At 42.3% G+C, this 14694-nt stretch overlaps 1 protein-coding gene across 2 annotated transcripts in view; it reads right to left on the reverse strand.

Annotated features, from left to right (window-relative positions):
* Window positions 1-14694, reverse strand: part of LRRFIP1 (leucine rich repeat (in FLII) interacting protein 1) — a 116277-nt gene that overhangs the window by 59531 nt on the left and 42052 nt on the right. Inside the window, exons 1-2 of one of the 2 annotated variants that reach the window (XM_010577882.1) lie at window positions 14579-14652; window positions 6314-6400 (exon numbers count right to left, since the gene is read on the reverse strand). In XM_010577882.1, the coding sequence (XP_010576184.1) occupies window positions 6314-6400; window positions 14579-14626 (135 nt within the window). In that variant the 5' untranslated portion in view covers window positions 14627-14652. Of the gene's footprint in view, window positions 1-6313; window positions 6401-14578; window positions 14653-14694 lie in introns of those variants that run through there. The other variant, XM_010577883.1, reaches the window with a different exon arrangement.

Consider the following 14694-nt stretch of genomic DNA (forward strand, 5'->3'; position numbering starts at 1 on the left):
AACAGCACATTGCTCTGACTCCAATCCTTCAGCTGGTCAGCAGGCAGCATGGTAGTCAGTCTCTCGTATTCTGGAATGTTCAGCGTATCCCTGCCATCCACTGCTGTTCTGTGCCACCTCAGGTGAGCCCAGATCCCAATGTTGGGAAGCAGAGTGTACTTCTTTCAAACCCTGCCCTCCTGATCAGGTTCTCCTTCATGATCATGAAGGAGAACTGCAGAACCCAGCTTGATACCTCAGAAGCATTAATTCCTGTTCCTACAAGTGCAGGGGGGATAATTAGGACCCACATTTAAAACTAGCATTCCCACACAACTAATCACCTTGCTTACCTTTTACTAGAAAACCCTGAAAAGGAAAATGAACTAAACCTTCCCACAGTTCCCAAGACTGCATATCGACTCCAATCTTTTGCTTCTCCGTTGCACAGGCAGAGTGCCTTTCATCCATACACAGAAGCCAAACACCACCATTTTAGATGTGGCAATTACCACGTAGCTGTTTAACCTTTAAGCTTTAACTTTTCAATGCCATTGCTTCACTCACACTTTGAGGCAATGCCATGGAAGTCTTAATTTTCAAACCCCAATGCTTCAGCCTTGACATAGCAGGTATTCCCATTCAGTGCAAAGTGAGACACACAAGTCCTACATCCGCGACCCAGATTGCCAATGGATAAGACAACAACAAGGCCCTTGTTCAGGGCCAGACGCCGTGGAGGGCGATGGAGAGGGGCACAGGGACAAAGCCAAGTCCATCATCATAACTGTTCCAGCGTTTTATAAAACCTGGAATTTTTTGGTCATCCCTTAGCTAACAGGCATTACAACAACTCTGCTTCAAAGTGACTGATCTCTATCAGTGTACTGTCCTCCTTAGATAGCACGTTACAGGAGAAAACAAACATTTTAAAACAATAATCTCTATTGCAGGTATGCCCCCCCGAGCTTAACAGAGTCAATAGACATCTAAGCAGTCAAATACCTTAAATAGCACTTTCCTGTAATATGGTATGACCAAAAAAGGAATTAAAAAAAAAAAAAAAAAAGTGTTTTGTCCACAGCAGACTGCTTTCCTGGTTTCCTCATCTCATGAGGTTTTCCACAAAAATAGTGTTTCACAGAAACAACTTTAGAATGGGACAGAATAAGCCAGTGAAGCATGGTTAGATGGCAGCAGAAGGCAGAAATGCAGAATCTACTAAAAACACCTTCAACATCATCCCTCTCCAAAAACTTTCCTCTGCATCTTCACGCTGGTTGTATAAGAAAGATACAGATTAACCATCACAAACCTCCTGAATTTCTTCCCTGCATACGTAAGCAACAAGTTCTATAGTCAAGTCTCTCCCCTCCCATTCAAGCCATGCGAATTCTGCTTTTCTCTAGTTCTTCCTGCACTGCCTGGGATTTTAAATGGCTTCAAACAATCCCAAATGCCAGCTGCACCATGGGACTGGCTGACTCAGATCAGACTTGCAGGCACCAAATCCTAGCAAGGGAAGAAGGGGCCCCAGTCACAGTCAACAGGATGGGTGAGCAGATCAAGAGTGTTTGCAAGTCTTTTCCCCACATTAACTTGACTTTAGTATATTTACTGAATTTACTACATGCTCAAGGAACTGACATGGAAAAAAGAAACCCACAACAGACAGTACTGGTAACATATTTTATTCCAAAGAAATATGAATCCAAAGGAGGAAAAGTATGTGCAAATGAGTATGCTGGTAAAGAACAAATTTACAAAATAGCAAAGGCAAGTTTTGTGCTATGCCCTCAAAGTGAGAGCTGAAGATGAAGCTAGGAGACAAGCACAATGCACTTGCCTTGAACTAGAAGTACAGGCTCATCTGCTGTGTGTACTGGCAAGGACAAATCTTATCCTGCAGATGAAGGAGTGGGAGGAGATCATTCTCTTTTCACTTCAGGCACTAATATCAGCTTAAATTGTGGTCTCCAAGTGTCAGTCCTCGAAGAGACATTTAAAGTCTTGCCAGAAGAACACACAGAAGGTACTCCTACATAAAATGTTCTTTACAGTTAGCCCTAATGCTGCAGCTTTTATATGTCTTGAAACATTAGTGTTAAATATTTCTTGGAAAAAAAAGCTTTAACATATCTTACACCAAGCTTCTAAGAAAAAAAAAAAAACCCACACAAAAAAATTCTTCTCTCCATTTTACCTGGTAGCTCCACAAGAATTAATAATTTGTTACTCAGAAAAACTGAGCTGACAACTCCTGATTCACTCTTCTGTGTGAATTAAAAATAATTATCTCTATGCACACAAGCATTTGTCTCATTACCAAACACAACTCTACAGTACAAGCCAAACGGACTGGCCTTAGACTCTGAATTGTAAACCCCATGTTTAAAGACCATGGCAGCATGGTATGGTAAAAAACACAGGACCCATTGCTGCTGTGACTCCCACCATCTGGGTGGGTCCCAGTGGTATGGATGCAGGCAAGGGAGCAAGTACCATCTACTATAATCATCCTTTCAGCTTAGAACATGCATTGGCACTGCCTCGCATGAGAGCTCTCCTGTACTGACTTACTATGCATGGAAGCATACCAGAAAACCTACCGTAACCTCCAGATTAATTATTTACATCTCTGGTGGATAACAACAACAAAGCGGCACAGAATAAGAAGTCAGAAACATTCAAGCAGTTATGTTTATTAGATCTGTGCCTTTCTTAGACCCTCATGACCAGGAACCCATTCTCTACTAAATATGTAAATATATATACATATATGTGATTCAAGAGTGATCACTACCCTGAACGTCATAAATTAGCATGTATCAGATATTGATTCTTGTGCTCATTTTCTTTCTTCAGCTTCAGAAAACACTTTTCATTTACCTACCTACTTTATACTTTCCTATGAAACTTGAACTCATGCTTCCTTCTTACCTTCCTCTCCTGGGAAGGAAAGAAAAAAAACCAAAAAACCCCACAAACCAACCCCTACACCAAAGCACTGGCACACTTATCCTTCTTTCTGCTGTCAGGCATGAGGTGATGCCAGGTGATGAATCGATACTGCCTCTGGAACACACCTGCAATCCTGCCCCACCACAGCAAACAGCAGCAGCCTTCCACAGTAACTTTCCCACATCTCACACTGCATTTCAGAGTGTTTTCTTCCAAAAGCCCACCTATTTCTGCTATATAATTTCTGCAACTATTGTTCTACTACAGCAGTATGTTGCTTCACGTTAAGTTTCCAGAAGAACTGTTAGTCACCTTGTATTTCAAACCAAGTTTACTAAAGCTATCCCTCTGAGCACACAAACCACAAGATGAATAGCACTGACCACTGGCAAGAAGTACTGCAGCCTGAGCAAGAGCTGAGCCCACACCTGCAGCAAGCATGCTCACCATCATCTAAAAGCCAAGCTGTCTGCCACAAGCTTCTCATTGTATGCTCCTTTCGAAAGGAAAGGAGCTTATCAATAGTGTGGTTGATGAAGAATACAATTTTAAATTTCCAAAAGAATAGACTATGCAGCAATTTCTGTTGTCAATTATGCATTTTACATTAAATAATTCCTGCCAAAAGAAGAGCTAGGTATGATATCATGTAGTCTTCACCACTTACCTATGAGCTTTACTACACAGTTGACTAATCTTTGGTGCACTCTTCACGTATGCTAGCCAACAGTACCAGCACAGGGCATTTCAATAGCCTTCTAATGAATTTGCTGCTCATTTTACCTACAGAAGCATTCCTAAGAGAACAAAAATCTCAGATACCTGGTGCTTTTGCATTGATATTTCTTTTGTAATGGCAAGCAGAACATTAGCTAAATCACATATGTAGACTTATGATGCAAAAGTCACCCAATTATTTTAAAATGAGGAAAATGAAGCACGAGATTAAGAAATGTCATTAATACTAGATGGTGGGCAGGAGAAGAGCCAATTTCTAGTCCAAATCCAAATCATTAAAACACCCTACTTCATTGCGAGCAAGAGCTATACTGCCATGGTTATAGCTTCTAACAGTAGCATCTGCAAACTTTTAACCCAGACCAACAATGTAAATATATTCTCAAGTAAGCCATGCTCCACAAGAAGCCTGTCAGGGCATGTACACTGATTTAAGCATAAACAAGTACACACACATGCAATAAATTTATTTATTGCTTTTTAACTCCCATAACTGGCTCTAAAAACCTCCTGAAGTAGTAATGCAAGTGCTTTAAGTTCTGGTTATTCAACGTGGCAGTAGTGGGAATGTGCTATTTACTTCTCTGAAAAGTTTGCAAAGGAAAACGAAGCTGGCAGACAACCAGTATGGACACCAGTATCACAGTACATTCTCCTCCACAGAAAGGGTAGCTGCCAAACTCTTGTGTTGATTGCTGCTTGGGATTTTCTGTATTTACGTTTTCTTTTATTACATCTGCAAGATACTTGTGGCAATGAAAAACTTCCTGCAGCCATCCTCACTAGCTCTACCTTGCATCTGGGGCCTGAGATTAAGCTATTTGAAAAAAAGTTACAGAATATCCAAGTTTGCAAAATATTAAATAAAAGTGTAGTCACATTATGTCATTTATGCCACTGAATTACAAAACAGATTGTAGTCTGGCTTAGCTTTCACTGAATTTGGTGTTTGACAGTAACATCCTGTACTATTCAATTTCTACCTATACAAAGAAGTTTTCACAGATTTTCAGATCACTAGCTCTTCAGTTATTAACTGCAGGAGCACACACACAAGCTTTAGTTTTCACACCAAAATTTCAATTTACTAGGACACCCTCTGCAGCATGAGCTTTTAATCTTCACAGGGGTCATCGGCTCCATTAAAGTTATCTGCAAATTAGATGCTAACACCACTGACACCCATATTTACTTTGCTGCCCAAACAAAACACCTAGCGGTTGTTTACCACGGATCTTCCAAAGGCTGCTCAGCAATTCCCATCACTCAGGCCGTAGGCACGGCAGACAGCTTGACAGTACCAACGCTTATCTGCAGTCCAGGCATTCTGATTGCAGTCCAGGTTGCAAGAAACATCCTTCAAAAAGTAACTGTAGCAGAAAAAGGTTCCTCTCTGCCATAAGTCCAGTGCTTGCAGCAATGCTTCCCCGCAGCTCTTACTCCTGGTGTGTTTGCAGGTACATGTAACCCTGCTGTGGCTACAGAGTGCTAAGACACATCCAGACGTGCCTCAACTAGACGAGACGCTCCAGCCCAAAGCTGAGCCTGGGCAAACTGCCCAGGTGCTTCCTTTGCAGGCTGATTACTGCAGCCTGCACCAACACTAATCTGCTATCACATCCCTATTCACTGTTTAAAAGCTAAGCTGAATCTTTCTCTGCACCCTAAAGCACAGATGTACATTTATTCTTACTACGTATTCCCACACCCTGACCCCAAACTCCTTACTTCATCCCTTTCCTTCAAAATCTATTTGAAAAAATTAAATTACTATCACTGTTGGCCTTGTTACATCTACTCCACTGTTTCATTAAATGCACATGAACAAATAAAAGTTTTAAGCCCTTCTGGGTTAGTCCACCTATGCCAACCCATGCTTGTAGCCCCATTCTAATAGCGCTAGTTCAGCTTCTAGAGTTTCAAAACAAACACTGCTCTCAGTTTCTTGGAGTGGAGTGACATTTAGCACAGCTCCTACTTGTCAAACACAGCAGGAGCAGAACAAGACTTTTTGGTCTTTAAGATCATTCCTACACTGGAAGCCCATGATCTCCCACACACTGACATGTAGAGGCACAGTAACTTTGCTGATGGTATAAACCAACTAGCTCTTCCAGAATTTGGGAGAGACTACACCAGGCATTTAATCCAAACACTTTGGAGAAGGTAATGTTTTGCCAAGTTCAGTTTCTACCATTACTTCTGCCACAGCAGACGATCATTTTTACAAAACGGTGGAGACCACAATGCCAGCTTCACAGCAATTAAGCAAAACAACTTACAAGTGGAGTTATACAACAGCCAAGAGTCTTCCATATTCATTAGATTTTTACTGAAGTGATAAGAATCCACCCCTCCAATGCACACACAAACAAGCTGCGTACTTCAAAGTTTAATATTAAACAATGATTACCAACTAACCACCAGTATTTTCTGTGAATAATTATACTGGCTTCACCAAGATAAAATTCTTGCCACAATCCGTATTTTTTCCAGGTTATTTTATTTGCTATTCAATATTAGCTCCACACAGACTATTAATGTTTCAACAAAATATAGATTAACTCTTTGTTCCACAATCTCAGATTATATTCAGGAAAGGTGATCAAAACACCCCCCAAAGCCTTTACCATACCTCCTTCTGCTGCCTCTCCAGTTCCTTCATTCGGATCTCCCGAGCCTCTGCCCGCGCTGCTCGCTTTGCTGCGAGTCTTGCTTCAGCCTGCAAATGGGAACACAGCAATGAAATAAAAGCTGGACATTCAACGTGAAACACACTTGTTAAGCAGGGCATGAAATAAGGAGACTTGACTCAGCAGAACTGTAAACACACCTGTAGGAGTTAATTCTCTATTGCAAGTAATGGCCCTGCCTTCCATAACTCGTTATGCTTCACAGGCAGGTAATACACCCTCATGTAGGCACTACCCTCAGTTAGCAGTTGTGTTTACAAGTGCTCTGTGTTTCTTTAATTACTATTTGTGTAGACAGAGAGGAAGCAGCGAGATTTATTTAAGAAAGGTGGGTTTTTCTCTTTCTTTTTTTTTTTCCTGCAGTGCAGATTATTTTTTATTGATGAATTAATTTGACCAACAGCAAACACATTATGTGCCATTTTTCCTAACCACTGACACTGCGCACACATACATGGGCACAGCAGTTAGGTAAACATTGCTGTTCAGCATGACTATGCACAACTAAGGCTGAAATGATGGAGGCTAGGGAGTAAGGAGCCTGAGAAAATGCACTAACTCAAAGTCTCCAGACATCCGTATTCAAGTCCAAACCTCTCTGGAGTGGAAATCTGCCAACAGGTCTCTCGGGAGATCTACAGTGCTTCTTCATTTCAGCCCAATTGGAAGTGGTGGAACATGCTATACAGTAACATTTTTAATATTCTGCTTTTAATCCCAGGCAAAGCCAGTTAGTCTTATTGAGAAAAATGTAAAATTAGCTCAGGCTTGGTACAGCATGACTGCGAGCAGTTTACCCAGCGTAATTCAGAATAGCTCAGCAAGGAGCAAAAGGCATCATTCAGCTAGCCACCCTGGCGTTACACCCAACTCCTCTGCTTCCGAAACCTTTTACTGTAAGCACAGCACCCAATTTAACAGGAAAAACTGCAATAATATCAAGGTTAAGCATACAGAAGATGAAAATGCCAGTGCTTTCACTAGCACTTCTAAACAGAAGGAAAACCAGAAAAGAAAGGTGTAATTTCTTTTCCTTTCTGTAAGTATATTCACCACTCAAACTTGTAGAAAAGGGCCACAACCTTCAAGAACACAAAACAAAACACAGAAAAAAGCCAAAAAAGAACAGAAATGGGCTATTGAGAACCAAGCACAAGCTGGTGAATAGGAGGACTAGGAGCCTTGCAGTGCTGTAGATCTTAAATCCTCACCAACGATAACAAAATCTGAAATATACAGTCACTAGGCCAAAATTTACATTCACATCACCCACCTTCTACAAAACCCCACCACAAGCAGCCCCAATCCTTAAATACCACCATTGTTCAGTTATTGACATTTTCCCCCGTTTTACTGCGGTGCTCCTAGACTCGAACTGGTAGGCAGGCAGATTCCTTTTGACAACTTTTGCAGCTCCCTGGTGCACCAATACAATCTATTTAAATGAACAGAGTTTCTAATTCTTGCAACACAAACAACTTCAACCTGAAAAACTACTTGTAACAGAAAAACCTTCTCAGAGGGTAAAAATGCCCATGGCAGAAAGAGCAAAAGGTTGGTTTTGCACAGAGCACTGCTCTCTTTTCAGTTCATTGTTTGAATTTTGAGGTAACTGGCTCTGCTGTGGACAGAAACTGCAAAACGCACGCATGCTCTCGTACCTAGAGCACACCTCCATGCTTGCACCCAAAAACCATCCCCTCTCTTCATCACACGGTGTCGTTACTTACAGAGCCAAGTGATGGCAGGCTCCAGGGTGTAGGCATGTGTTACCGCAAGTGTTTTCAAGGGACCATGGCTTCAAGAGCACTTACCAACCTGAAGCAGTTTGTCCAAAAAAACCCAAAACCAAAAACAACAACAAAAACCAAACCAAAACAAAACAAAAAAACCCAAACCAAAAAAAAAAACCACCACAGCTCTACCACTGGGCAAATACTAGGTGAAATCCCTGCCAGGCAGTGTTATGATTTACCTGCAATGTTTGAAATCATTTATGCCACCCACTATATAAACATGCTCTAAGATGTATGCTAAAGGTAAGAAATCACAGTACTGGAAACAAGTATGATACTGACTTGACATGATCCATTTCTGTTTATCTGAAAATAAATTGCACTACCTCAAGAAGCACTACTTTAAGTCTACCCCACAATCAGTACCACTGTAAATACAGGACCGTGTCAGAGACAAGGACCACTCCGGGCTGTTCTTCACAAGACACTGCCAAGTGATTCATGCGATACCAGGTAAGAACCACCACCTTTAGCCAGTAGCTGTTCAAACACAACATGCATGTAACCCAAGGAAGGGGTACTGCTCTGAGGACTCCAGCTCACTAATGATTTTTTTGGGGAGAGAGGGAACAGGAGATACAGCTTTCAGCAAAACCTTTGACTCCTTACGGTTTAAAGATGCGTTCCCTCATCCTGACACACAGACCATAAGAAGTCTTAAGAAAGAAAAAATGAAAAAATGATTGGCAAAAATGAAAGCAAACAAACTTAACTCTGTACATAAGTTTAAAAATTGCACCTGATCTGGGTGAAGAACAACATCAGTGCAAACAATTAGCTGTATTTTTCCTATATGGAAAACAAAGGACCTTAAAGTCTCCATAAGCAAATACACAAAACAGCACAGAACTGTCTATCTTAACTTCCCACCTGCCAGAAAAAGACAGAAACAAGATTATTTTGATGTTAAAATTACTGTAGATACTGTCCTTAGGAATTTCACTAATGACCTGAGCTTTCACATTACAAAAACTCTATGCCTTTATGTAAAATTCAGATGTTGTGCTGAACACACACATAAGTATTTCCCCTTCTGTTTTCCTCGTATGATTAGGGCCAAATGATTTACATGCTTGCTAGCTAAGTTGCAGAATTACATATTATCCAGAAGCGAGCACAATATACAATGAAATTAAGCAACTTGAAAACTGGAAGGGAAAAAAAAAGTTCAGCAAATTATTCTAAGGCCTCCCTGAATAACAAGGCTCGCCAGTTCCATAGATACCAACTGCAGCAAGTTAGATGAATTTTACTTTGTGTAACATCCTAGTAAATGATAGAGTACACATATGATACATTTCATTTCTAAGTGCCAGTCCATGAGGTGTCTCTAATTTATTCTATTTCAGCTCCTCCACCTCCTCATGCAAAGCCAATTTGCAAACTTTAAGATATGCAAGAGTAAAAATGCATTTTCACTTAGCATCTTTGACTAACAATAGCTTACATCTGGAACAAGCGTTATTTTTTATTCATGAACTTTTTCTTTCAATGGCCACATGGCTCTTCAGCATTAAGTATCTTTCAATACAAACAAGAGAAACAATATATTCTGGATCCTTTTAAATAACCTTTAAACTTTTTTTTTAACATATCAAATTCTGCCATTAGCACATACCCTACCGGTACCTTTGCAAGAAGTCAACACAATGTTATTCCATCCAGAACACTTGTATTTTAAAGCAACTCATTTTTTATCACATCAAAACAAAGTAGTACAGAATTGTTCAGGCTGGAAGAGACCTCGGGAGGTTTCCAGTCCACCCTCCTGCTCAAAGCAGGGTCAGTATCAAATTCAGACCATGTTGCTCAGGACTTTGTCCAGTTGGCTCTGGGAAACCTCCAAGGATGGTGGCTCCACAGCCTTTCCAGGCTCCTGCTTCAATGCCTGACCATCCTCACAGTGAATATTTCCACCACCACCCCCCGCCCCCGCATCACATCAGAACCTGCTCTCTTTCAATTTAAAACCCACTGTCTCATTCTCCTGCCACACACCCCCATGAAAAGCCTGGCTCTTGGCTTCTTAGTAACCTTCAGCTTGTAGGTCAGAAGGCTGCTGATGGTGCCTACCTTAAGGTCTGGTATTCTGCATCAAATACTGTAAAGTAAACTAGCTGTTACATTTTTAAACATGTTCTCAGTGTTGTCCAAATATTACCTAGATGATTACACAGTTATTTTCATTGTGGTTCCTGACAAAAACACCAGCTCATTTGTGCTGGACGAAGGCAGTTTGTAAGAAACAGGCCATTCTTCCCTAAAGGGTTTTCAAATCCACAAATTGAGCAAATGAGCTCAGCAAAATGAGACTACAGGTGACAAGAAATAAGCAAGGAGAAAAAATTCTCAATGCAATGATGTGATCAATATGACAAGGAAAGGTCTCTGATGGGATCAGTGATATGAATAGCACTGAGATAATGATTAAGCATGAACCAAACACTTCTACCAAATAAAATTTACTTCACTTCCTTGGGTAAGGCTGGTTAAGAAAGACTTAACATGCTTTTACTCGTCATCCATCTCCCTTCAGCACTTTAAGAAAGCAGGACCCCTCGAGTCTGCGGAAGGGTAAGTCAGAGCTCCTGAACACCCAGGAAAGTCCTCATCTGACAAAAAGCAAACCCAGTTCCCCAGCTACACAAGTCCAATATCCTATCTCAGTGTTTCCAAACCCTACTCATCTGAGGCTACACACGAGCCTTCGGAGGGTGTTTTCCAACACGGCAGAACTGTATTATGCTATAATCAGGCTGGTCATTAAATGATCAACCTGTGCCCATCATAATCCCCTTTCTACCATCCTTTAATTGGTAATTACCTAACCTGAATGATCGTTTCTGACATTCCATAGGTGGTACTAGTGACAAACCTGGCATCGCTCATGAGCTCAGAGGAAGTAAATCGATCAGGGCGGGGATGAGTCCACACCTAACACTTACTGTGTGTGATTTTATCCAAGTCAAACCAGAAGTCTGGTAGCAACCCTTAGGCCCAGCAAATTCTGCAGCAAGTGTGGGAGACAAACAGGAACTATTACATACAGATTTTCCTGTGCAGAAGCATAGCTCAGCTACTGACAGGAGTAGCTACCCCAACAGCAAGCCACATGGCATGGACATTCATAACACGACCTCCACTGTCATCTACAGACTTTTAGAGTAATACATAAGAGTGTCAGATTTAGTATGGACCTCTTCCTCAAAAGCAGGGGCATGACTAAACTTGTCTGTCAAACCACACTCTTTGAAAGTCTTGGACTCCATTTTCATACTAATAGTTCTGTGCTATAAGTACCTTTATTTCTTGCATACCCTGCAAGCAGCAACTTTAACTTCACATTTCTCTCTCTGGGCTGACTAAACCAAAACAGGCTTTGGCTGGATGACTTTGGCCTTCATCCAGCCCAAGCACTCATCATGAGCCCAAACCCAAGTCACCTCTAAGGGCAGTAGCAGAGACAGACACCATAGCCTGCAAGAGACACAGCTGAACATCATGAAACCACCAATAAGTTCATACAGATTTCTGACATTCAGACTACAAAAGCTAAAATGAAAGTCTCAAGGCTGCCAGCATTAATAACTATTCAACGGATTCAAGACGAAAAAAAAAAAATCACTGAGATTGAAGGAAGTAAGCTTAAAATCATCTAAAATTCACTAGTGACTCAGTGAGCAAGACAGGCCTCAATCAAAAGTGACAGATCATTGGCAAAAACAGAAGAATAAAAATACGAAGCCTAATTGCACTCATTACAAAGCTTTTGTAACTTCCCTTTTATGAAGTATTGCTCATCTGACAAGGAGAACTGGCAGCTTCAACCGTACTGTGCACATCGTACAAAAAAAAAACCAAACCAAACCTCCTAAGGGGCTTCTGTAAAGCCCCATAAGCAAAACAAGAGGAGATGGCAACCATACTGCCGAGATGAACACGGAAATGCACACCAGCTGAAAAACAATCACTTTCATTTATGTAACTCGCTCAAATACTACAACTATACATCCTGCATTTTTGTCTTTTTATTGCAGTTGCCCAGAATGATTCATAGCCACTAAGCCCCAAAACAAGTGTACTGTTGCACTGCAAAATGCTCGTTGCTTCTGTTGGTCCACTTGGCTCAGCAATCAACACCCCTGCTTAAGTGTCACTTTAGTTTTAAAATAAAAATCCAGTCCTGTGCAGCAGCAGATGTTTACCCTGCCTTAAGGAGTTCAGCACGTCTAGCTCTGAACAGGATAAAATTAAGCAGATTGTAACCTGGTTCACTACTGAAGTACAACTGCATCTGAAAAAAACCCAAACCAGCTATTAGGTATCAGCTGGAAAGCGTAAGAAGCATCTTCTGCTGTCTGCAGCATGAGGCAGTGGAGAGAACTGGGAGTATGAGATCTGCAACTGCTGAGAAGTTACCCACATACACACCCTTTTTAAATACCACTCAGCAAGACGAGGTGAGATCTGGGTTGCACCCATAGCCAGCGCTGCCAGGGCCAATGTATAATGCACAATGGTTACGGAAGCAACGGCTTCCGGGCCCTGAGCGCAGCGTTGGGGAAGCTGCGCATACATTATCATTTTGATGAAAGAATTATTTAGGTGATTTGGTTAGGTAGAGGCTAATGACACACATCCTGAAGGTGTGCATTCTCAGAGCTTTTCCCTTATGAAAAGTCCAAGAGTTCATTGTTTGACTGGAAGTGCCAAGAAACAGCCAACAAAGACAGGAAATTATGCTGCTTTTTTGAGCAGTGAAAAATGACTACGTTGACTTGCCACATAGCTACATACATATGAGTTTTCCATCTATACAAAGCACCCCTTAATTCCAATGTACTCAAAATTATCTGCTTCTAAGACTAGTAATCAAACTTAGCATCATATTTTTGTGGAGGACTGACACGTTTGCCACGTTTGCCAGCACCAAACCGTACCCAGAAAGCTCTCCGATCCCACTATTGGAGAAACTTTAAAGCACAAGTCTGCCCGACTAAATTACACCTGCTCACTGTAAGCAACTGCTATTATGTACTTCTGCAATAACTATTCTCAGGCCAATTTAGACTTTTTGCCAACATGCTTAAGATACAGCCAGCAAGTCAGGGCAAACATAATTTTTCATGACCGATGCCATCCCATTCTAGTACTCTGTGTGTGAAGGCTTTCCCTCAAATGTTATACAACTGTTCACTCTATTTACTTAAGTTATACACTTCACCAGACAAAAGAAGTCTGATATGGTTTGTTGTACTTCTAAAGAATTTAAAGTCTATTTAGACAAGCAGCATCTGATTTGAAATACTCCTGTAACACAGCTGACCAATCAGGTAAAACTAGTGCTAACCCATGGAACAGTTTTTCCCATCTCCACTTGACTAACAGGTGACCTAAACAGTGAGTTCCAGGAGCTCACCATGAGTTATCACGTGCTCCTTAGCATCGAAACAAGAGCATCTATAAATGACTTCCATGCTTAGAGGTCAAACCAGCACATCTACCTGATGTTTTTTGCATCTGAGTTATAAACATATTTTGTACCACTTAATCATATGACAATGAGCCTATGAATCATGCAAGGCTCGGTCAGTCCACATCCTGCTTAACTCTTCACCTTTCTCTTAAATGCAAATTAGAATTAAAAGGCAGTATGTTCATGAACCTTAGCCTACACATAAACTAAGGATTTCCTTCTAATACCCAGGTACCAGTGTTGCTGGTTAGACAGACAGGCCCATTATGGGCTTGTCTAACACCCCCTCTCCTGTTCATACAGTGACAGTGGTGAACCGGAGTGACAGTTTATGTCAACAGATGACTAATCCACCCATTAACATTTCATGGTCACAGGGGGCTGTTCTGAAACTTTATTTAGAAAACGTTTAACAGGTTCAGTTGGCATGTATCTGCTCCGACACCAACCTGAGCAGTAGGTAGCTTACGTTTTAGTCTCTGATTTTTAAAAGAGAGCCTTAGAAAATTCCGTGCACTGGAAAGCGTTAGCTACCTCCTGCAGCTGCCAGCAGCAGTAGCTCACTAGCACTCACCTCTGCGGAGCTGCTGTGAATGACACGCCGTGCCCAAAAGGACACTTAAAATTCCCAGTCGTGCCACAGCCCCGCGACCCCCGCACGCTCTCCAGAGTACCCGGATCACGCCGCCTGAGCTCAGCCAGCCAGGGCACGGGCAGAGGGGAAGCCTGCGGGAAGGAGGGTCGGCGCGCAGCCGAGCTCAGCGGTTTGACAGCCGTGCAAGGGCACGCAGGGGGCCGGACCCCGCCACCACGTGGAGCGCCGGGCCGCGCGGCCCGCTCTCCCTGCTGGGGCCAAAGCCCCGATGCCCGCTTCCCGCGGACTCCCCCCGACGCGGGTGGGGGTGGGTACGAGCGTCCCCGCCGCCTCGCCTTACCTGCTGCCGGGCGGCCGGGCTGAGGCAGTCGGCCGCCGCATCCTCCATGGCTCCGGCCCCTCCTTCCCGCCACCGCTCCGCGCTGCCGGAAGCCGCCCGGCTCGGCTCGGCTCGGC

Source organism: Haliaeetus leucocephalus, unplaced genomic scaffold, assembly GCF_000737465.1.
Source record: "Haliaeetus leucocephalus isolate CR32 unplaced genomic scaffold, Haliaeetus_leucocephalus-4.0 Scaffold587, whole genome shotgun sequence".
Classification (NCBI taxonomy): Eukaryota; Metazoa; Chordata; class Aves; order Accipitriformes; family Accipitridae; genus Haliaeetus; species Haliaeetus leucocephalus.